General features: G+C 40.5%; 1 protein-coding gene across 2 annotated transcripts in view; it reads left to right on the top strand.

Annotated features, from left to right (window-relative positions):
* Positions 1–24,738, top strand: part of SNCA (synuclein alpha) — a 71,106-nt gene extending 46,368 nt beyond the window's left edge. For both annotated transcript variants that reach the window (XM_056326713.1, XM_056326714.1), the window contains exons 5-6: positions 23,023–23,112; positions 24,114–24,738. In XM_056326713.1, the coding sequence (XP_056182688.1) occupies positions 23,023–23,112; positions 24,114–24,146 (123 nt within the window). In that variant the 3' untranslated portion in view covers positions 24,147–24,738. The remainder of the gene's footprint in view (positions 1–23,022; positions 23,113–24,113) is intronic.
* Positions 24,739–25,339: the final 601 nt, after the last annotated feature.

Below are 25,339 nucleotides of genomic sequence, written 5' to 3'. Positions count from 1 at the left end.
ACTTAATAGTTTCATGAAAGCCTCCATGAGACATTTTCTTTCATCACATCATGGAAGTTGGATTAGTAATGATAGCTTTTGCTAGTTCATTCCTTTTTTGTATTGATTTTACACAGTAAGGTCTTAAGAGAGTACTTCCCTTGCTATCTATGCATTTTGTTTATTTGTGTTCTGTTCTTTGTTTTTATACCAAATTCTTAGATGCCAAATAACATAAATAGAATTATTTTCCATATTTAAGTATTTTAAAGAAGAAAAAGAAAAATAAATCTACACTATTAATTTGAACAACACTGTAGATGTGTGAATGTCAGGATAAATTTCTAAAAAAAATATGGGGTTTTTTGAGGTTGGTAGGTTAGAAGAAAAGAAGGAAACTCTTCCTCTTCATACAGGTGTTGATGGGAAATGGCTGTGTAGGATCCCTGATTATTCCCGCTTTGCAGGCAAGAACAGGACACCTGGCTTGGCTTTTGGCCTCAGGAAAAGTCACTACAAAGAGACCCGATCATCAGTTTTTGCCTGTAGTAGTGACTCATTCTCATTTTTTCTTGCAGTTCTTCTGTAGCTATTTGCTAGTGGTCTGTGGACTCTGCTTACATGGTTACTCTTAAAAACCATTTCCTGTGAGCATCCTCACTATTCACCCACCTCTCCTCTCCCTCCTAGAATCGAGGATGAGATTTCCCCAGATTACCACAGGGTAGTTGAAGGCTTTGGAGAAAGATGCTGCCGCTGGCTCTGGCTGCAGTTGCTGTAGAACGGTTTCCTGAAGCGATGCTTTTCAATATCACTGCTGTTTCCTAACTACTTTCACCTGCACCTTTTGTGGTCATGCAGGTGAAGAATTTTGGTAATGCTAGGGTAGTCCACATGATGTAGACAAGATGTGATATTTTGCTTTTTATTATCATTTCTAAGCATCTGAGAGTATAAGCCTAAGAGACAAATGACAGCTCTAGTCCTGAAAAACTTGCAACTACAAAGCTCAATCCAAAACCGACTGCGCTTTTGGAAACAATGCTACTGACACTGGATCTGGGCCTTTTGCTTAACATCAAGCATGTTAGCCTTACCAGGTTTTGGTCAGGTAAAATATGAACTTGAGAAAGTGCCAATATAATGGATGCTGCTTTTCTTCTTAAAAAACTATTGCAGTGCGAGAGCTCAGTAATTAGTTCAAAGATGCCTTCTGAAAGTGTGTTGGTGACCACTGTTAATAGCAGCTGTTGAATGCTGCCCGGGTGGTCATTTAATCTGATTTTTTAGTAACTTAAAAAGATGGATTCCTGCATATGTCAGATATGTCTGCTCTTCCCCTAACAGTTGTACTGGCAGTAGCAACCAGACATCAACCAAGCAGGTAATTTTGTGGTCTCTCCTCTTTCTTCTCGTTCTTAAAAGTAAATGCAGTTTAAATGATTGATTTAGGTGATCTGCACTGACAGATATATAAATAAAAATCTGGCCTGATTTTCAGGAAGAACTAACTAAAGGATATTCTTTGAGAAAAATGTTTCTAAAAGCTGTCTCGTTTCAAATATCCAACCACCCTCTGATAATTCATCCAAAAGAATTCTTTCCAGGCCACTTACAAATTCTTGTCTTCTCTACCAGAGTTACTCGTAGTGGATAAATTATGATATAATTGTCTAATGTTTAGGCAGTTCTGCCTTACTATACACTTACATTGTGTTTAACAATACAATTTATACCTAGTAACATTTCAAATGTTCCATTTCCAGTACATTACACATTTTTGATCTGTTTTCTTAATCTTGTGTAGTATAATTAGGGACTTCTGGGTTTGGTGCTCTAAGTTTTATTTGACATATATCAATATTTTAATATTAATTTTAATACTGCTGTTCTATAAATTTCTTCATTTCCTACTGTCCACATGGCACCCAGGAAACCTCTGTGCAGAAATCTGGGTAGTAAAAATGATAACAAAAAAAAGTTGATACTTGGAAGACAGGCTGAGGCTTGCAGCTTGTGCAGCAGGAAAGCACAAAATTCATTAAGTAGTTAATGAGCTCAGAGGTTTTAAATGTTGGGGTGGAATGTCTGTTTTATTGAGGTTAGAGTCTTGGCAGCAAAGGAGTGAGGGAGGTGGCTTTATTAGAAATATTCAAATGTTCTGAAATCCTGGTTTTCTCCTGGCTCAGTTGTGGGGAAAAAAAACTGTAACAGTTGTAAGGAACTTACTAGCTTCACTATTTCATATTGGAAAATACAGAAAGCAAAAGATATGCAGCTCTGAAAATTGCCTCCCACAGATCACACTGCAAGAAACACCAGGACTCTGTTCCTGTAAAGAACTATGTGTGTGCTCGGGTTGGTGGTTCTGTGCGAGTATGTGAACTCAAGCATGTGTGTGCAAAAATCCTGAGTGGGATTAGGACATTGGGGTGCTGCTGTTAAAATAAATTGAGCTGGTGGATATTGTTTAAAGTTTCTCGTGGAAACCCCAGTGCTTGGGCTGAGCGAGGGTCGTGGGGATCAGAGTGACATCACATTCTTTCAAGCCTGCTTGCAGCAGCTATTAGGCTTGTGTATATTTCTTCCTTAACACGTATGGCATTAAAATAGCTTCTAACCTGAGGGCAAGCACGCTGTGATGGATGCTGTTGGTGATACAGGCTTTACATGAGTCAGACAGTAGTCACGGAGCAGTCTGCAAAGATGCAGCCTGTAACCTAGCATGCAGAGAACAGAGCGGTTTTATGTACTGCAGCCCATACTTCCCAGTTCGAACAAACAAGCAGGGAGATGGAGTTAAAGACTTTGGATCTTTATTAAAGGCCAAAGCTGGGGCTGAGGTTTCGGTTGGCACCTGTGCCAGGAATGCAGTGGGGAGAAAGCAGGGGGCATTCTGTGCATTTCCCAGGTGCTGCCTGTCCCTAAAGGCACTCAAATCACTCAGGTTGCAGCTCAGCTGTGCTGAGTCAGGTGAAAAGCACCTGTGGGCAGCGCTGCTTGGGCTGCCGGTCTCCATGTGCCAGCCCAGGGTGTGTTGGTACCTCTCCAGTGCCTATGGTGCCTGTTGTGAGCTGCACCCTGGTGTCAGCAGGCAGTGGCTGTGACATACGTTCTGTTTCAGAATAGCAAAAACCTTCCTCACTCTACATAAAAATAAAAACCATGGGAAGCAGCTGAGTAGCATGTAATCTTGATAGCGTAAAGTTGGCAGGAGAGGCAGAGCTTTCACCGCTTTCTCCTAGACGCTAACGCAGGCTGTGCTTGGATGAGGAGGGAGTGAGACTTGTGATTGATGTGCAGTTCAGTGTTTGAGCATCGCCTGGCTTCAAAAGGGGGAGATTTCAAGTAACTTCTCTGTCAAGGGCTATGCCGATGTTAAAATGGGGTTTGCAACGGGACTTTCCAAATATTCTGCAGTCAGAGTTAAAACCAGATTTTTGATGCAGTACACTACCCTGGATCTTAAGTCTGGTGATCCCTTTGGTACCCCTGTGGAAGCTGAGCTGCTCTGAAAAGTAGTCCCTGGAGTATACTTAATAAATTTTACCAGCCCAAATCTGTCTTAAGTAGGTTTTAACTCGCTTTTCTGAGCTTCTGGCTTGCACTAGTTTTCTCAGGCATCAGGTGAATTGGACTTTTTATAATACATTTTAAATAAAATGCAGTTGTGTAATTTTGGTTATGGCAGCTGAGAGCATAAGAAAAACACCCAATATCATGAGGAGGGTGACTAATGTTGGCAGCACTGGCAATGCTGACAGACATTAGAAGATAAAGGAGAGCAGATGGCGTTTCATGATTATTTTTTTGAGTGCTTTGCTTATTCTGGTATCTTTAACGTAGCCCTTGGAAGAACATTACCTGAATTTTAACCTTTTCCTTCTCTTGAAAAAAAAAAAATAAAGTGGGAATAATCATAATTTTTTCAAAGCAGAGACTGTGTAATAGTCACATCTGGTAGTGTCACAGCATGGTACCTGAAGTGTCTCTGCATGCATACAAAGATTTGTTTGCACTTAGAAGGTACTGCTTTATATCAGCAATGAGCATTTTATTTTCAGCTCTTCCCTTCTTCTGTTTCCTGAGGAAAACAGAAATTGTAAGTGAACAAGGCATACCCTTGACTTCATAACTATGGCGAGCCTCTGGGATTATTTGGCTTTTTAGCAGTGCAAAGCTCATCACTCCACGTGTCAAGTGAACCTCAAGAAAGAGCCTGGAAAACAGAGGCTGGCTAGGGGAGGGACTGTTCTTGCTGTGCAGGTTGTAAAGAGCAGGCATCAAAGGGCAGTTTTTGCCTGTGAACTTTACAGACTTCGAAAAAGGCTTTCTCGGCAGTCATGTGGCACTGTGAGAAAACCACTAACTATGCAATCTAATCAATGGGAGAGGAAAGAAATGTTGTTTAAGTGCCAGCAGACCTATACTGTCCCCAGCCTGGCAAACACAGAGTTAGATTTGTCACTGTATGTATGGAAAGCTTGAACAGATTCCGTGTGTACCATGAGAGGTTGTGATAGATGTCTGAGGAAAGATTATATTTAGAAGACAGACATACTGGTATAGCTCTTTGAGCAACTTCATCCCAAATGTCAACCTAGCTTTTAGCAGGCGGGAGAAGTTTTAATTTAAGGAAGCTTATCAGAGTACGCTATACTGGCAGCAGAACTACATTGAGAGTTGCTGCTGGTATGGATGTATCAATAAAGATGGACTGGTTTCATGATCCCAGGATGTGCAATTAATCCAGCAAAACTTTCCAGTGGAAACTCAGTCTGTGATTTCTGTAGGGTGAGTTCACTCAGCATTTTGGCAAGCTCAGCAGCTAGAGTTAATTACTTTGTTAAACTCCCATGTAGAAAGACATCTTTTAATTTGCAATTGGTGAAATATGAGCTGTTGAGCAGTGTCAGATTGTTGCGACTAAAGCAAAGTATTGTGGGAGGGGGGGGTAAAACGTTGTTTTATTTGAACTGGAAAGCTCCTTTAGTATTTTGGTAAATACTCTTACAGTGCTGGGATGCTTAAACACCTACTAGTAGTTTACTGAGATTTCAAGTCTCAGGGTGAATTAAAATGTGGAATTAAAGTGGTAGAGCAACAGCAAAGATGTTCCCCAAACTGGAAATACCGTGTTGAGTGATATTGCAGGTCCGGTCAGTATTGCATTTCGGTAGTCTTCAGCCACGGGACCAGTGCTGGAGGTGTTGCACTGACAGCCATCCAGCAGTGACTGTAAGGCTCGGAGCGCAGGGTAGGTGGTCCTTTGGGGATGCGGAAGAGAGAAGCTTCATCACTTCCAAAGGTCTGGCTCTTTGGGACAGGACATCTTCCTGTGTAACGGGAGGGGACTGTTCACTGCAGCAGGTCAGTGCTGACTGGCCTCGGAGGACTGCTCTTATCCGAGGTGAGAAGTACAGTGAGACGGGGATGGTGAGGTCCTTGCTGAGGGGACCGTCTGCTAGAGGAGCTCTGACATTGAGGGGCAGGCAACACATGGCTGCTGGGTTTGTGGCTTGTGATCCTGAAGTGAAAAAAAAAAAATCCCAAAAGCTGAAAAGGAAATTGTATTTCAAGCAGAAGAGCAAAGCCACCTGAGACATGAAGTGATTGTGGCTGGGAGATCTGTCAGCTGTGGCCTGCCCCTTGCTGTGATGAGTTCAAGTCTCAGGATGTCATCTGACAGCAAGATGTGTCACTCATGTAGCATGTATAAAAGCAGGTTGTTCTCTGTGCTCAGCCACATCTGTGCCAGAAAGGTATTTGTTTTTAGGCAGGCAAGAGGAGGAATGAACGCTTTGGGCTAGCTGCAGCCACGTGTCCTGTGGAAGCAAATTGAGTGGTTTTCCAAGACACAAGTGCTAGGGAATTACCCACTTAGCATGGTACGCCTAGTCTTGGTGGTGTTACAGGCTTTTGTGGGTTCAATCTGGCAGCCACAGTCCCCAATGAAGCTTTCCTCTTCCTTTGTGGAGAGCGCCATACATGAAGGTCTATCCGTGCCTTTGGCTTGGCTGAAGCAGACCACTTGAGCTGGAGTTAACCAACTCTCTGGCATTTGGTGCCTCAAAAGATACAAAAATGCTTTTTCAGCTGATGCCTGGGTTACTGTGTTGATTTATTTTGTTTATTCAGAAGGTCATTTATTTCCAGTTTTCTTGTTTATCATACCACAGGGAAATATTCCTCAAATTAAACATTAGTAGTTGCTCATTGCAGAGTGACAGCTGAGTTGTCACATCAGTTGGTGCTGTAAAGCTTTCAGATAAAGTTGCGAATGTTCTGCCTTGACTGTACAAAGGAAGCAAAATGAGTGAGTATTAATGGAAGTCAGAAATATTTCAGAAAACCTTTGTGGTTCAAGAATGTTTTTCTGCAAGCTTTTTGGACCAGGTGCTCGATGACACCTATTTTTTCCTGGCCCATTGTTACAAAATCTGCATCACTCCCAAACAGATGTATATTGCTATAGTATTTTCTTCTCTGAATTTAATGTTTGAAATTTCTCAGACAAGCATTAGCACTTTAAATGCTGCATTTTATAATCTGGAGGTGGAAATTGCTCACCAGACTTAAAACAAAATAAAATACAACCATTTAAAACTGTCTCACTGAAAAGCAGTTATGATGGGTTTGACAAAAGAAGATAAAAATAAGGAATTGTCACTAGGCCACACAAGCCCAAAACCTAATACCCAAATAACTGTTTCAGCTGTGGTTACTGAGAAGGGAGAGACTAGATTTCCATATGATTATTATTTTTCACAGAGTAAAACCCAGGAAGTGATGAACAGCTGCAGTATGAGCCCTCACAGATGGACAAAACAAGCGTTTCCTCTCCTAGGATCACTCTCATCATTAAACTTCTGTTACTCGAAGTTACTTTTCCTTCAATGTTGGAGACTTTCATCAGCTTTATAATATTAAGAAAATATTTACCTTTTTTTTTTTTTTCATGGAACTCTGTGTATTCATTAATGTGAGGTTTGGGTTTTATGTTAATAGTGTTCTTGGGGTTTTGCATCTCTTTCCATTGGTACGTTCACTGTATAAACTAGCTAATAAATCTAGTTTTGCTTTGTGTACAAGCAAAACTCCATCAGCTGCTATGGAATCTGAAAGCTTCTGTCTTTCGGAAGAACAAGTGAGATCACTCAGAACTGAGTCCCTACCAAAATTATCTGCCTTCACACAGCGTAAACAGTTTATGCCAAATCAAGAGTATCTCAGCTCTTTAATGTGTATGTACTGGGAGAATTCAAATGACACTGTAACTCTATGATTGACTAGTCTTCCTCTGAAACTGCATCAGTGTTTTATATGCCAGTTAATTAAATCTTAGATCTGAGTGTTCAGTTAGAACTGTACAAAAGCCTCTCCAAGAAGATTTGTAGCCTTAATGAATTTTGCTTTTAGAGTTGCAATGATTTGGGGTAAATTACAGTCTTGGTGGATAAGTGATTGATCATGGTGTCTAAAGTCAGCGCAAGTGCTCTGATATACACCTGCTGAGTATAGGGTTCTAGATACCTAGAAATTACAGATTTTAAGACAGTAGTATGTCAAGGAGTAGTACAGCCTTGATACATCACGTATCTATCAAGTTTCTTGTGCCCCTGTGTCTGAGCTCTAATCTCTATAAAATGGTACACGTTTCAGTGTAGGAAGTTAGGAGGGAGGGTTATTCTGTTAGTCGCTGTGATAAAGCCTCTTGAGCTGTCTGCATGATTGACAGCGGTTCTGAAGTTTTATAAGAGAACAAATTGATGGGCTAACTGATGGGTGGACATTAAATTTACGTCAGTCACACGTTAGTTTTTGCTTACATGCGCTTTGCCATGGTGTATATTTGTGCAAAACCTGTTTTAATCTGCAATATGAGGCCAAGTTACATTGTAGTTAGCATTAATTAGAAAAGGTCACTTGTCAAATGGGATAAAATGAAGTTGTTACAGAAAAAATTAAGAAACCACTGAAACTGAAAGGGATGTAAAGAAGGAGCTGTGAATCTAATCTAGTGGTGACTGGGAATGTGGGAGAAAATGGCAGTAGTCCATCAAAAGTCAGTGCTGCTCCTCAAAACCTGCAGCTCTTCTCAGTGGCTTCCTCATCCTTATAGAGCCCTTTTGCAGAATATTTTGAAGGAGATTTGTTTTCTTCCCATGAAGGATATATCAGTTTGCAGTACAGTGCATTCATTATTTCCTCCAGATTTTTCTTACTGTCAAACAAGCTCTAGTTGGAGCTTTCTCTGCTGGCACGGTAGGCTATTTCTCTGTATAGGACTAATTCTCTGTACAAGTCCATCACTGGGAATGCACCAGTGGGCACCCATGCAATTTAACAGCCACATTTAGAAGGCAATATTTTGGCTGGTAGCAAATATCCAGGAGACAGCCAGCACTGGGCTGAATAAAAAAAGGATTCTGACCATAAGGTATTTTCTGTGAAGTTACGAAGTCATTGCTCCAGTGCAAGGCCAGAATTATTCCTAGAGCAGGGATTCCGAGCAAACTGCAGAAGCCAGCATGCTTAAGGTGATTAATGGAAAGTCTGAACTGGTGCTTTACAATGTAGATGAGTCACTAATATAATAGACACGCTAATGAGCATGGGAGAGGGTTTGTGTGGGAGGGTGGAGGAGCCACCTCTCCTTTAGGTTGCTTAGGTTGCTGACAGAGCAGGGAGACTGAGCAGCAGTGCTCCCAGGTGTTTTAACTTCAGCTCCTCGGTTAGAGACACACATTTTCATAGTGTGTGATTAGTACAATGATGAAAAGCAATCACACACACTTCAATGGGATTAACGTGTTCAAGTGCTTTAGGGCATTGGTGCCCACAGGACTGGGCATCCTACACCTCTGAAGTGGTTAGTAATTCTGTGTTCTGTGAGATGAGCGTGTCTCCAGCCACTATTCGCAAGGCACTTAGCTTTGAAAGGGGACACAGCCATTAAAATTTATTTCACAGAAGCCCGCAAGATGTGCATAGGTTCTGTGCATATAGATTGTGTAGCTGTGGGGTTCACAACCCCATCTTCTGTCTGCTTATATTAATTCTGTTTTCTTTTTTCATTATTTAGGAGACAGATCAATTTTTAATTTGAGGATTTTTTTTCCTCCCCTGGAGAAATGGGCAAATAGTGATACATTGTATTCACATGAAGGAATATGTGTTAGATTTCAAACCAGTTAAACAATCATGGAAGAAAAAAAAATGTCCTTTCTTCCTGACTGGTAAATATTTAACAAGCTGCTGAATGGTCAAAGGTCCCTTCTAGGATTTTAAAATGACAAGATAAAAATTGAGTTTAAATTTTCTAACATTTGCATTTGTGACAGCAAGAATATAAGCAATGTCAAATGCTTGAAGTCCTCCCACTTGTGCAGTGATCACTGAGTCACGGTACAAGCCAATTTAGAATCCTTCACCCCTGCTATAAACGTTGAGCCTAACTCAGCTGGGAAACGGGAGCATCACCCACACAACACAAAGCACTGCAGCATTTTTCTTTTGCACAGGGAATTAGCAGCAGTATAAAAAACCAAGTTCAGCGCTGAAGGGATTCTGCTTCCTCCAGCAACTGTTCACTACAGGATATTGTCTCCCAAGTTTGCTTTGCCTTACGTAAATCTTTGTTTCCACAGGGCTATTGAAACGTGTATTAGGAACACACTTTGCGTGAGTGCTGTCCTTTTATATGTGAATCTTAATGTTCCCATTGTGTTGAGGGGATGGTAGCAGAGCTTTCTTGTCACTGACTTAATGTGGGAAATTACAGATGGGTAAATGCTGAATCTGTCCATCTCGCTGGATAAAAATGGTTTGCATCAGACTTCAGAGATGCCGTTCTTTATCATATTAAGTAGTTTGGTTTTGACACTTGAAACACTTCAGATTTCTGAAGGTAGTTCTTGATTTACTGCAGTGTTATTTTAGTATTAAACCTATGTAACAGCATTGACTTCCATGGAACTAACTACTTGGTTAAGTGTATGCTTGAAAATCTTTTCTGAATATGGGTTATATGAATTTGAATGTATAAAAATGAGTTCAAGTAGATCAACTTTTAAACTTTCATTAGTAATGTTGTTTTAAGTTTCTCTTGTCAGATTGCTTACATACAGTATACTTTTGTTGTTGTTGCAAAGAATGTGTTGAATTCCTTTTCTGCATGAATCCATTCATGAAAATGCTTCTGAATAGTTGTGATACTAGTTATTATTCTGTAAATAACTTTTTGAGGATGCTAGATGATCCAAGGCACATCCTGACAGAAGTGTCTCTCTTGAGATAAATGTAGCCCACTAAGGATCCACACTTTACACATAGATACGTTTGGAATGTTGCAAGTATAGGAAAGGGACTAATAATGTTAGAGCAGTCACTGTTGCAATTTCTAACGCCACTGCCTGTCTTTGATAATTCTCGGCAGATGGGCAGCTAAACTGGAGAATAAGGACCCGTTGGTTTGTTGCTTGACCTTACAGAAAGGATGCAGATGTATAACAGAAGTCACTGCTATTTTCAGTAGCGTGGTTTCTCATCGAATGTGCTTGTTGAACAGTGCTTGTTATGAAATAGTAAACACGTCAACGGGCTTTATGCTAAACCACTGCAAAAATTATCATGCTTTTAATGACAACCATTGAAATACTCCTATGATGGGAATGCGCAAATACTTACCATATAAACTAAAGGATAAGAGAAACAAAATTATTTGGAAATCGTGACTAAAAGATGACGATATAGCATACTGCTGAATTTAATTTCGTTTGTTTGTTCGTGGCAAACTACATTTACTTTTAGCCTTGTATTCCACACAAGTATTTTCTAGTATGGCTCCCTTCTAGAACAGCATTTGCACATAAATACACCAGCTGGGTGTCTAACTGATATTTCCTAAGCATTTGCAAACATTTGGGCATCTGGCTGTGGCAATCATGCAAGTGTGTTGTTTGTGTTCAGGTCTGCATGGGTGATTCTTAAGATCTGGCTGTCATTCTTATCTAAATGTTCACTGAGCAGCACATGTATAGAAACGTCTTTATGACTGGTAGCTGACAGGTTTTTGTGTTGTTTTCAAACTACAGGGAGTCATATAATAAATGCACATCTTTTTTTCTGGAGCATGGACTTATCCTGTCAGTCTTTGCATCATCCTCAGTACTTAAAATAGGAAAAAACTCCACCATAGTGAGAACCTAAATGGTGAAGATACTGTGTGGCTCTGGGCAGCATGTCGGTGTTCATTGCAGGAACTGCAATGTGGCTTGTAGAAGAAAGAACTGTACTGACTGTAACGGATTTGCTACGTGTGTTCCCTCAGTTCCTCTACTGTTTTAACTGAGCACCCTCATCACTATAGAATAAGCTTTGATACTCATTCTCATTGGCATGACTTGCATGAAATTATTCTTCCACAACTTCAGAATTCATCTGAACTTCCATAAATCACATGCATCTGACTGTTACACCATGAATTTGAAGAAAAGTGGTTTGGTCTTAGTTTTGTATTTATTCCCTAAGTAGAGGGTGTAATGAATACAACTGCAAAGCAGTATTTCGCTCAAAACTTCTTGACAGAAATGTAGTTTTACCCTGCTGTTCTGGATGTAGCAAACAGAATGAATGCTTTACCTCAACTGCTTTTTTGTGTGCTACATTTACGGTGCATATGCATCAATTTTTCCTCTTGTATGCTTAAATATGAATGGGGCGGTGGCTGGAGTGTGATTAGTAGCAGTTTACGGTGATTACTTTGCTGTGAATCCAGTGCATTCCTGGGTGCAGAGGGCAGACCCCCGCTTAGCTCGTGAAGTTTGAGGAGCTACTGTGATTAACAAGAAAGGACCAGAGGGAAAGTGTCATTTGAACAGTTCTGACAACTAATGTTCTGTGCTTCTTTGATCCTTTAGAAACCGCTCTGCGTTTTAATTTCAAGTGGTTTGATGGAGTTTATTAATAGAAGGCTCTTTCTGGTAAAAGCAGCACAGTAACAATTCCCCTTTGAAGCTTCATCTATGGCTGAGGAGGAGATCATCAGCCCACACTAGATGAGGTAGTTTTCTGATGTTAGAGCGAGCTGGGGCTTGCCCTCCTTCTCGTCTGTCTGCCCGATGGGCAGCGTCTCTGCCCTACACCAAGCAGCCACATCCAGGCTCTAGCAAGACTTACCCTGTGTGCAGTTCTCACCAGTGAGCACCAGGCACGAAGGGTAGTGGATGCTCAGTGGGTTTTCCCTAACCGTATCGTGTGGACAGAGCAAGCTGGCTTAGTCCAGAGAAGCTGAAATGAGTCAGGGTAACAGTTTTTCCAGTATCAAAACCTTGCTACAGAGAGAAAGGGGGCTGTGTCCAATGGGAATAGACTAGGAATACTGGAGCTAAATGGTAGTGAGGGAGATGAAAATTAGACAGCAGGAAAGATGCTAATGGTAGCAGTAATTAAATGAAGGATTAGGTTATCTAGAGATGCTGCAGAATTTTTGTCACTGGAGGCTTTTAATGGGGCTTTTCCCAGGCGTCTGTTGGGAATGATTTTGGGGAAAGCTGAACCTGTGACTCAGGTGACTCCACAAGGCCATTCAAACTTGCACTCTTACAATTTTCTATATATGAAGAAGTAGTGAATATTTTTATGGTATGTCCCTTTTGGAACAGCAGCAAATGTCTGTAAAGAGGATCATAAAAACAGGCTGCTCTCAGTACAGGTATGAGTTCAAAAATGGCTTACTGTGAGGTGAAGAGTTACACCAGGCTTATACTGACATAGGTAAGAGCAGAATTTGACCTGGGAAAGACTGTTTTACTTTGAGCTGACTCACGCAGTGCAGAGGATAGCAGAGTTTGGTCTGACGCTTTCCTTCTTCTAAGGCAGAAATGAAAAGCAAAGATAACAGTGTCGCAGGAGGAGGGAAAGAAAACACACTCAAGTATTGTATATTTAAGGACTAGTCCTTTAAAAGCCTCCACACCTTCTACACCTTACTAAGTAAACTCTATTAAATAATTCTTTCCATTAGTTGAAAATATTTTTTTCTTCTACGCAAGAATAAGCTGAAGAGATGTTTGTGTTTCATGCCACTGGACTGTGAAGTAGTCTTCCCCGATGCAAGTGAAAGCTCTGAACAGTTGTATGCTTGCTTCGAGATGGAGGGTGATATTTCAAGAATATAAATTTTAAAATGCAGGCTGACTCTTCTTTTGTAGTGTTTTGATCTGCTGCTGAATCAATTGCAGGAAATACTCCCAAAACATTTATAGTTAAAAAAATTGTTGCAGGTGTTTGTCAGAGCAAGTGCTGGTTTCTTGCTTAGAAGAAACATATTTTAGAATTCCCCAGCTAGGTGAAGTGCTGTAATAGGTTGTAATTGAAGGAATGCTTTAGAGAGATGCTAGCTGGTAATAACTGAAGGGTAACAACTGCATGATCAGCATGTCCTGTCAATCAATTACAGCCTTTGAAGGTGACTGTGCTGCCACTAGCTCTTCTGTCAGCCCACAGCTCAATGTGCTGGAGAGTAAAAGCAAATGAGTCAATGCTGATTGCATTAGCTTATCCACTCACACTGTAGAGAAAAGGAAAAGCGAGAAAACCCTACCTGCTTTCCACTACTTGTAGAGATCTCTTTCTTTAAAAACTTCATTGGAAATTAGTGGAGTTACTTCATTGCTTTGTGAGTACACTCAGACAAGGTGGGGCACAGAACCGCCGTGTGCTGTCACTGGGGCTGTGCGTAACGGAGCGGGTACTTGTGCTCTTTATGATGCTAAAGGGTGACTGGTCCTGCAGTTCTCTATAGGGGACTTTTTCTAAGACAAGGAGAAATAACTATGGTTTAGAGGCTGCTCTTTTAGGTAATACAGCATTGAATGTACTGTTTGTGTGACTGGAGAATTCTTTTAGAGGGAACTTGTTTTCCTCCCTTAATTTTGTCTTTTAGGTAAGAAAGTATATACTCATGGAGTCTATACAGTAACTTCTGGAGTTTAGCTACATTAAAAGTTACGTAATGTTGGAATACGGTTATGATATCCAAACACTTTTCAACGAAGTACGGTAAAAACACTTTGCAGCTTTGACTGGGACCATGCTGCTTAAAATCGTATTTACCGACTTACTGGAGCCAAATCTGAACAGGGTTGCTCATTTTTATGCTAACTGCAAAGCTGATGTGTACCACTGGTTTAGTTAACATGATCAGTCAAGATCATGTATTGTTATGTTCCAGTTCTGTTTAATGAAGGCAAAGCTCAGGTTATCATCCTCAGTGGTCTCTCTTGGTGATGGGTTCATACAGATTGCAGAATCCTCCATTGCTGCAGGAGGATGTGTGGGTTTAGCTAATCCCATGGAGCCCCTGACAGATGTAGGCTGGTCTTAAAGACTTCTAATTAAATTATTCCTTTAGGATTATATAAACCTAGATCACTTATGCTTTCCTGACAATTTCCTTCATCTTTCCTCTCTGCTCTCGGATGTGGTCGTTCCTGCTGTCCTTTGGGATCTCCTGGCATCCCCAAAGTGCATTGTGTAGACTGAATTCTGTACTCGGGAGAAAGCACCCTTGGGCTAGATTAGACCAAGTGGATTACCTCACTCGCCTTGGTAATACATGAGGGAATGGCTTGTATTTTTTGTATAACATGACATGGCTGGCTTATGTTACTCTTTGACTTGGTGATTCTTTTCTGCCCTTCCTCTTTGATTTGGTGAGTGCCAAAGTGCAGCGTATTAACACCTTTTCCAATTGAGCTGCATCGTATTTATTTCAATCACTTGGTTTTGTCAGAGTATCTTTAAATTATTGTAGTACAATTAATTAAAAATAAATTCAGGCTGTTTCTTGTGCCTTCTTAATGTGTAAGACTGAGCATACGGTTAAGTGCAGTCCTTGGTCCTTCTTCCAAATCTTTATTGAAGATTTTGATATTACTGAACTCAAGGTTTCTGTGAAACTGCACTCTGAAACTTCATTTCTGAGAGTGTAAATCACGATGCTGATAGTGGATATTGTTTGAGCAGATCAATTACCCTAAAACATTTTTATTGACCTATGCTTCTTTACCTTGTTCATGAGAACGTCAAGCAAGGCACAGCTGTGACTGCATCCCCGGTGTGATGTTCAGTTAGCATGTATCATTCCCACTATTTTGCAATCAGAAATTACTGTCTTTCTAAATGGAAAGCTCTAGCGTTCCCCCCTGCCTCCCCTACCTGTGGGGTTTTCACTGTCACCGTAGATTTGGGAAGCTGAAAAGGATGAAGCTGAAAGGGCTGTGTGTTGTGGATGCATTTACATGGTGTTGCTGGTGGCACATTGACTCAGCCCCTAGGCAACCTGTTATTTTAAGTCACCTGTCATTAATGCATGTGTCCATCACTTTAGGACTCATATGAGCTGCTGGTCTGACCTGGGCAACAGGTGGGTTGTCCATGTAATCTGCATCTGTTTATCAGCAAATAGGGACACACCAGCAGCTCTAATTAGGTATTTTACCACCCTAGTTAATGCAAAACATGAATCTGAGTCTGAGGAAAGTTGATAGCTCACAGAAATGTTCCTGTTGTGCTCTGAACTGAATTGAGTCTCATCTTTACAAGTAATACCAACTGGGGAATTTAAAAAGGAAGGAAACAAAAATTTACACAATCTATGTTGTATTTAAATTTGGTTTTCTAAAAATTTACAACAGTTCATAAATTGCTGTAAACAGCATTTCCAGCTATTTATGGACACCAAGACGGACCTGTAACCACAGACACTTAGACAATCTTCACTTTCGTTCCTCTCTCCATTGGCCTCAGTTTTTACCCTTTTCACTTTTGTCATTGCCAACTGAAGGGCATAAAAACATGAACCAAAATGCAGCCTGTAGCACTTGCAGTCACTATGTTAGCCTTTCATTGAAAGTGTGCTACTGCACTGATGTTTATTTGTTTAATTAAATGTCCCTTGTTCACTTCCACTCTGTTTAAGGAGGAGGGCAGTAGTCTCACCCCGTTATTGGTACTCTAAATGAGTTGTGCACTGGAACAGGTAGTTTCCTTCACACATACTGCTTTCTCGTCATTTCCTTCACTTAGGTGTTTAGCTTAGGGATAATTAAAACAGTCCATTTTTTTCTGGCTAGTGCACAGGTATGTTTCCTCTCTGTATCTCCAGGGTAAAACCTCTAGACTGCTGCTGATGCTTTATCATTCACAGTTGAGCTTAAAGGCAGTGAGCGAGCAGGAGCTTTAGAGCATCCTAAGCTGACCTGGCAACTCAGTTATAACCAGTCAGCTCGGTATATCTAATACCTTAGGACAAGGAAAGTAAATAAATTGAGGCCATCTTAGCCTTTTTTTTTTTTTTTTTATGTTGTTGGGAATTTGATGTTTTGTTCAAGGGTTTTTCTCCCTTTGGATAAGTTGAGCTTTATGGTCAAAATACCTGTGAAAAATCAGTTCACTTAGGTTCAATATCCAGCCCCTAAGTATCCTGATATTTGGTGGAGAAGAAAGGATACAAATTATTTTCTTTTCAAAGGGGAATTGTAAGCCTGTTGGCACAGTGAATTTCTGTTCAGATTGTAGCAAAAGGTGAGTTTGGGCAGTATGTGTGACAGCTGCACTGAGGATATACATAAGGAAACCCAACATTTTTCTTTAAACTCCACCATGTAATGACTGACAGTTCCTGAAGAAATTCCTTTCAGGGTGCATAATACCAAAATGAATTGGGTTTAGTCAGGCTGGAGGGATATTCAGTTACCAGTTGTAAGGGCTTAAGGCAGCCCTGCTGAGTTACAAACGCTCTGGGACATGGTAACAGGCACAAGGCCAACAGCTTTAGGGATAAACAGTTTATCTCTAAATGATGGTGTGGTAATAAAGACAGATTAGTAGTACAACTATCCAGACTGTAACAGCAACAAATTCAATAATTCACTAGTACTGGGATAGACTTAATATCCAGGCTCACAGAGTTGTATGTGACCACAGCTGTCAGGCAGGCAGGAACCAGGCTCGGCGGCTTCTCCGGCTGAGCTACTTGGACCGGTTGGTGAGCTTGAGGAATGTCACATTCCCTCATGGGACAGTCCTCTCTGTTGTTGTGAAACTCCCACTCTGTTGCAGTTGTGAAAGCACTGGTTGGGCTTGTTCATCAGGCATCACATCCCCTGTCCTGCCACCGAGCATCACATCCCATGTCCTGCCAGTTCTGTCCTTGGTGTGCACAGGGTTCAAAATACAGTATAAGGCAATACTACTCTTACTCTGACCTATCGGTACTTGGTAATTTTGCATCCAATGCTTTTGGATGTGATTTTTTTAATATATTTTTTATATTCCTATTTTTATTTCAAGCTCTCCGAGGTACCAGCCGGTGTGTATGTACAACAAACTGGACTGCATTAAAAATGCTTTGTATGGGACATATCATTGCAGGTCTCAAAGGACTTTCCAAAAGGGACTTTAAATGTCTTTACAGAAGAGGTGTGCCAAAATTTTCTTGTAAACCAGATTTTTTCCATATCCTAGTTCGCTGCTTTTTCCATTGCACCTCTTCTCTTGATTCACAGCGAGTCAGTAATTACAGAAACACTCAATAACAGACTGGCAAGTGATGTAGTGTGACCAGTGCTCATTGAGTTTATAATAATCTATTTTTCTGAAATTAACTATGACTTCTCAAATAACATTAATTTGTTAGGTGTTTGAGGCAAGCCTCACCTTGTTTTAATGTATATGATTGAATTTGGCTGGTAGAGCTTTCTACTGAAGAGAAAATCCTCCCACAATATCTGCATGGGAAAACACGTAGAGGTCTCAAGAACTGACAGAAAATCAGCAAGTGTGAAACAACACAAACGTGAAAGTTTATGGGGGGAGGCTATCAACGTGTATAAATACCTGATTGGCGTGGTGGTAAAGGAGATTGAACCAGACTCTTCAGCAGTTCCCAGTGAAATGGCAGGAGGCAGCGGGCACTAACTGAAATGCAGGAAACTCTATTTAAATGTAAGGGGAAAAACGCATTTTCAGTGTGCAAGTAGTCAAACACTGGACCAGGTTATCCAGCGAGATTGTGGAGTCTCCACCTGTGGGGATGGTCAAAACCCAAACAGGCACAGCCGTGAGCAAGCTGCTCTAGGTGACCCTGCTCTGAGCTGGGAGGTTGGACTAGATGATCTCTGGAGGTGCCTTCTGACCTCTGTGGTGAGTGGAAGTGACTTCCAGGGTGGTCTCCTCTTGCCAGTATAAACGTTGTAAGAGCTGACGCTTCAGTGGCCTGGTTTATGTATGTGGGAATATGGAATCATTCCAGAATGAATTAGTCTCCAGTAATCATGAGAATCTATGTGACTGTAAGACTCCTTCAGCATTTTTAATGGAAAGAAAAAAAACCATGTTACCAGCCAGAGAGATAGTAAATTACAATGCTTAGATCAGCTGCTAAGTTACAATTACAGTGCTTCTTTTTGAAGTTGCTTTTATCCATGACTTCAGATAAAAATAATGTATTTCTGATGGTAACAACATGGCATTCAAAGACATGTCACCAAGAGGACCAAGTCATGCTCTCTGAATGTGACCATTTTGCCAGATTGGTGTGGCATAGATGTGGTACCATGAGCAGACTATGTCGTATGTTTTCCATGTGTAGGGGATCTTAAACAGTGTCTCCCCTTCCACCAAGAGCATTATGAGGTGGGAAGGAGGGTGAAGAGAAAGAATGGGGTGTAATTTTCACCAAAAACACTGAAATAAGACAAGCCCATTTGGTGATGTTTTCCTGGTAAAAGGAATAGGCCTGAAGTTTTGGCAAATACGCTATAACTGACACAGGGCCAGGACTTCAGGAAGACATTTTAGTTGGGAAGACTTCTTAATTGGACTACTATTTTATTTCAAAAGTGGGTCATTTCACATTGTTAACCACACAGCTTAGCAGGTTTCATTCCCATAGTAAAGGCGTTGCCATCAATGTTTTGTATCCACTGCAGCATGTAAGTTCCACTTCACCTCTTATTTTTGCCACTCTTGTATACCAGTGGGTTTGTACCTGTTCCTTGAGTCAGAACTGGTGTCTAGGGTCATGCAAATGTACCACTTCACAGGGATGGGACACTGTCAAGGGAAGCCAGTTTGTTTATACGATGACACCGGTTGCTCCTCCAAAGGAGAGAGCACGGCACGCTGTGGGCAGCAGGGCATACACTGCAGCTGTTCCTTTCCAGGGAGGGTGCAAGTTCTGGGCCATGCAGGTCTGGTAGTCACAACGTTTTGTCAAGTCAGGCAGGAGTGCTGGTAGCCCAGACTGACGCCGCTGTTGGTACCTGAACAGCAGTGTGGGGTGCTGGGCTCTGGCTAGCTGCAAAAGCTTCCTTTCCATAATACGGGGTCTAAGGGTACCAGACTCTGATGTAGAAATACAAGTTTTACCCAGTGACTGTGCTTAAAACCAAGATGGATTTGGACATTTGTTTTTTCTTAAGGGTATCCTCAGGGGACAGGCAGACATCCTCCCTTTGCCGTTCTTTTAATACCTTGCTTTTTGCATGAGCTGTAATTTTTCCTTTTTAAATGGTTTTCCCTGCAAAAGAGCTCACGCTCCCCAGTTAAAAACTGACTTCATCTCCGAGAAGCTTTTGTTTAGCTTTTCAGACCTTCTAATAAAAATCTTTCCTCTGGAAATGCCCTTCTATATGGTTTAAGAGCAGAGGTGGTGGCCTCAAGAGAAAAACTTGTCTTTCATACTAAGACAAGAGTTGGTCTGTTGGATGTTTTTCCTCTCCATAACTGAATTGGGATATGGAATTATTGATCATGAGAACATAAAATTGCATTTCTTTGTTTTAAAGGAGGTCAATAATGATACAAGGTGTACCTTAGATGGTTCTGTGTTACTGGGGGTGGTTGTTTACTTTTGTGATATCCTAGCTTTGGAGGGATTGTATATCAGAAGCAGAGAGAGCCTCCACTAAAAATTATGTGGTCACTTATACTGTACATTTAAATGTAACAAATGTGACCTTGAGTAATGTCATTCTTGTCTGAACTGCAGTGACATCAACATGAAAGGTGGTGTTTGTATACTCTCTGCAGCTGGACAAAGGTGATAAGCCTGTCCCAGGCAAAGAGCTCCCTTAATGGCTTGGTGTGGCTTATGATTTCCTTGATTTGAAAAAATATTGGTGGTGTGATTGATGTTGTATTTCACTAGTGCTGCTGATTGTTTTATTTGAAGTTGTAGAGGAATCTCCATCCTGAACTCACTGAAGGAACTTGGGAAGACAATTAATTTGGCCTTTTAGGCATTGTGTCTCTGTAATCCTGATGGACAGTCCAGACCCGTGGCAGACATTCCTAACAAACAGTGTACAAGCTTTGAAGCTCTTCTTTGAAATTCAGTTGGCAAATCTTTGTCTTCGTCGTTCCTAATGGTCCTGGCAGTTTCACTCGCCATCTGTTTTCCTGCTACAGATATCATGAAGCTGCATGCTTTCTTCCTTGTGCAACCTCAAGACTGATTTTGGGCACAGTGTTACTTGATCTACTGCTTGTTAGCCGAAGCTGTTCCTTAATGATAGAGGGAAACAGAAATTAAATTATATTTTGCATTAAGCAGGAGAGTAGTAGACTGGAGCTGTAGGTCCTTAGAGCTGATACATTAGATCAAGTGCACAGTAACAGCTTTAAAATTTGCATCGTGCACACACTATTTAGCTATTGCAGTCAAAGTTGATATGGATTGATGCTACTTCTCATAAAAGTAAGCAGGCGTAAGTACTCCTAAAAATTGACTTAGAAGCTAGGGTAATTAAATATTGCACATCAAATAACCTTAGGAGCTCGAGTGTTACAATAAGCCAGGGCAGAAATGTAATTGGGCCCAGTTTTTCTGATAACTTCATGCTTAAAAAGTTACCTGTCATGTTGAACACCCAAAATTATTAATTTTTCTGGAAGACACGGGCCTAAATGAAGATATTAACAACCTTATTCTTCAGTGTCCCTTGACTTTTGGAATTTGTCCGTTGTATCTATGCCGTAGAGCAAGGCAGACTGTTAACTGGTAGCAGGCACATGCATGGAGGGAACTTGGCAGAAGAGTAGGCGTTGATTCCACACAGATTATACTGTTTACCTCTAAAGGAAAAAGCATATCTGGCCCCACTGAGAAGCAATGAGACCAGGTATCTTCATACTGGACCTTCCGAAGTCTGAATTAAGATCTAGAGAGAAGAATCCACATAATGGAAATAAATTCTGCACATCGTGGATTTTGATGATGAGTGTGAAAAACGTGTGTTTATGCGCTTGCATCAGTGCCAGAAAAGGTGGCCGAACCAAGGAAGAAAAGAATTTGTATCTAGCAGATAAAGTCACAATTTGTGCATGGAGAGTTGCAGCAAGTAAGGAACAGTGTTATGACTAAGGTCACCTGGTTAAACCACAGAAAGGAGCTGGTATGTGGCAAATGGTGAACAGCAGAAGCATGATAAATACGGTGTGAAGGTAAAGAGGGTTTAGGGTCACCTGTTTTGCATATTGTTTTTTATTTTGTGTTAAACTCTGAGGTGAGTTTCAGGTTGAGCTTCTCTTACTCTCATTTCATCTGTGTCCTAAACTTAATTTAGCATCACTGTCCTATAATTTGCAGGCTTTGAAGAATTAGCTCATTAGTCAGGTTTGTGACTTATTTAATTTTGTATTTCTGTCTGTGATATCAGCCTGCAGTGTTGTTTGGGTTTTTTTAAGTTAATTTCTTCCTGAGTGTCTGTAATTGTTTTTTAGTGCGTTTCTGTCTAGATTGGCAGCTGGTATAAATCAGCATAGTCATGATAGTTCCACTGAACTACTCTGCCTGTTTTCAAATCAATTTTTTTTACAGTTCAGGACGAACTCCAGCAGTCTTTGTTCTGGCAAAATTAAAGTTTCTTCTCTGTGAACTTCTGTAGTAACAACTACTATGGGAATTGGCCCAGTTGGAATGTTTGTTTTCCTTTATAATTTGTGTTTGTTTCAGATGGTAAATAGCATCTATAGTTCTAGGACAAAATTTAAGTAATCTTACTGAGCAAGTTATTCCCTGCATCATTGCAAACCCATGAATTCCAAGAAGTTCTTAGCAAAATTGCTATATAACGTAGAAGCGCTGCTATAATGGTCAATAGCAGATGCCCAATAAAAAGTGTAAGAAGCTGGGTATCAGGTAGTGCCATGTATCATATACTAACACTGCACAGAGTAGTGTGCTGGTTGGCATAAGACATATAGAGGTGTTATCTATTAAAGGAAAAAAGCTTTTCCCAATACAATTAAGTTCTAAAACTGAAAGAAAAAGCCAGCATGCAGTAGTCTGGAGTTATAATTCTTCCTTTTCTTGCTACTTTGAAATGTACTGTGAAAAGGCTAAAACTGTAAAATAAATGATTCGTGAGAGGATTGATGTCTACAACATTAAAAATAGATAATTGAATTGCTTTTTCATTTGTGCGTCTTGATACTAACCATTTTTTTGGCCTGCTTTTACAACTACTTTTGCATATCTGCAACTGTATTCCCCCGAGAAGTTAAACAGAAATTAATGTGATAACCTACTTAAACAATTTGTGTGGGATTGTGTTTCCCAGATCAGTTTCTTAGGAAGCAAGAAATCTTGTTTTGGTTTGTTTCGTGACTTGGCCAAAGCATTTTCTGTGGGAACAAAATATTTCCCAAAGATATTCAGCAGGTTGGAGGTGGTACTGTTCTTTTGTTCAGGTTGACTTCTTTGCCTGTCCGTGGCAAGAGAGAAATGGAGTATCAGCACTTCAGCTATTCGGAAAGATGATAGTAGTCATTCCCCGCGTGGATGCCCCTGTGGAACATGGAGCAGATCTCTCTGGAGCTGATGTCCTCCAGCTCTTCAATCACTGGCAACATCCCACAACCAAAGGACAGGCCAAGAAGTCAATCACAGATGGGGAGGAAAGACATGCTTTGGTGTAAATGAGGAGGCAAGCAGTTACAGTCTGTTGCTTTTCTTTCCATTTTTGAATGCAGAATGAAGAAGGTTTCCTGCAGGAGGGAATGGTGAATAATACAGATGTTCCTGTGGATCCTGAGAATGAGGCTTATGAAATGCCTCCAGAGGTAAACCTGTTGTAGTGTTTGCTGTGAATGCATGTAGGAGAAGGGCACAGGAGGGGACTGCACGCTCGAGTTGTGTTAGCCTGGCACAGGCTGATGCTGGGAGGGCACAGTAGAAACATGGTCTCTTTGGCCAAGATCTCCCAGAGGTATAGTGCTGGGAATCAGAAAATCTGTTGCTTTCTCAATAATAAGGAAGTTTAATAGGAAAAATATTGTGTGTGTTTCAAAACAGTTGTGCTGGGCTTTCTAAGTAATCCACAGTAAACTATTTTTTTTTTCTTATGTTTGATAAGGAGTATGGGCAAAACTGCATCTTCATAGATTGATAGCTTGGCCACTTGTCAAAGCATCATGCTTTGTAAAGCATGATAATTCATTATTATACTGTTAATGCAATTATGGGAGTAAATTATTTTGTTGTTTTTATGAACCTACTATCTGAACTATTACTACAGTGTCTGGCGTGATGCATTGGTAGATGGAGTGTCAGTTTTACAGTAGCACAGATAATTAGACTGAAAATGAGAGGTATAAAATATTTAGGCCATGATCCATAAAAGATTTATAGGCACGCTTAATTGCTAACAGCCTGAATGTCACTGAAAGTATGGGGGCTGCTCGCATACCTGTAGTTAAACACACATTTAAATTATTTACTGACTTGAACCAGTATCTGCAATATGTGGTGTGCTATTCAGCCCAGAGGTAGTTCTGCTCCCTCTCCAAGTGAATTGCCATGGGTGGTTTCATGAGCTTCTGGTAACGATCAGCTGAACGACGTATTAATCGCTGTAAAAGCCTAATTCTCCTGTAAATACCACAGCTTGTAAGGTACACTATCTGGCAGGTGTGACAAAGTAACAATAAACTGCAAGATCCTGATCACATGATGATTATCCATACTATTTTGGCATTGAATCCACTAGGACTACAACAAGCAGTGAAAGTAGGATGTATTTATCTAAAATACTAGTAGCGCTGACTTCTGCTCTCCTCATTAGGAAGAGTATCAAGACTATGAACCAGAAGCATGAGAGTCCTTTTCTTCCTTTATATCTCCTGAAATCTACTAACTACTAAAGATGTCCCATCCTGTACAAGTGCTGAGTTCCAATGTGCCCAGTCGTAAAATTTTTTTACAGTTTTTACGGTGTATTTTGAAGTCTTCCATCAGCAATGATTGGAGTATCTGTGACTGCATCCACCTTGTTTCAGCATCTCCCTCCTGCTGAAATGAAAGCTGGTTGGCAGGGTCATTGTTGTGCTGTGGATATTGTGGCTTCAAGTTTAAAAGTTAAAAAGAAAACATTAAATAAAAACACCTAAGTGTCTACTGCTTATTTCTAACTCTGTACATGTTTTGTTGATAGGCTGTCAGTAATTTGATATTGTTTATGATACAGTTTTTATTTGTTTCCTATGACTATTCTTTCTGTGCAGAGATGACTTATTGTGAGAGCTTTATATATATGTATATGTATCATACATATAAAAAAAGTGAGCATGATCTATGCACCTATAAATACTAGCTGTTGAAATTTTACTGTTTTGTGATGTGTTTTATTAACTTGTGTCTGTAAATAATGGTGTTTAACTGAAGCAAATAAAATGTAACCCATTAAAAATGAACTTCTAAATTAGTGATGATTTATAACACCTTTCCTCTCCAAAAGCCCCTATTAAAGCGTTCGGGCTGTGTTGCTTCCCGTGAAGGAACTGGGGGAACAAAACCAGCAAACAGAAGCCCAGTCTATGCAAAAAAAAAAAAAAAAAAAAAAGATGCAGAACGAGAGTATCAGGGCTGGTAGCTGGGCTGGAGTACATTGTTGACAAAATAGATTCATTTGTAGTGCTAATAAAGTTTCTGTTGTAAGGAGAACCTGAGAGTGCATGAAGCCATTAATAATGGGCTGCAGCAGATTATCAGGCCTTGGGAGAAGTACTGTTTCAAGGCTGTTAAAGCGCTGAACTATACAGAAGGGTGATGGATTAGTTGCAATCAGTTTGTCTTGTATAAAATCCCATTTATCAACAGTACAGTCTACTATCTGTTGTTAGACACGGTAATTTTAGTTATTATGTTGCCTGGATACTTTTCCATATGGTAAAAAGATTTCAATGTGAGACGTTTTTACTGCTCTCATATTTTATTATCTGTCAATTTGGGTCAAATGTTGCCTCCAACCTGAATGATACAGGGCTTTTTCTTTAAGGTTCTCTAATCCTG

This window comes from Falco biarmicus, chromosome 1, assembly GCF_023638135.1.
Source record: "Falco biarmicus isolate bFalBia1 chromosome 1, bFalBia1.pri, whole genome shotgun sequence".
Classification (NCBI taxonomy): Eukaryota; Metazoa; Chordata; class Aves; order Falconiformes; family Falconidae; genus Falco; species Falco biarmicus.
The sequence above is the reverse complement of the archived record's forward strand: the minus strand, read 5'-3'. Positions and strand labels throughout refer to the sequence as shown.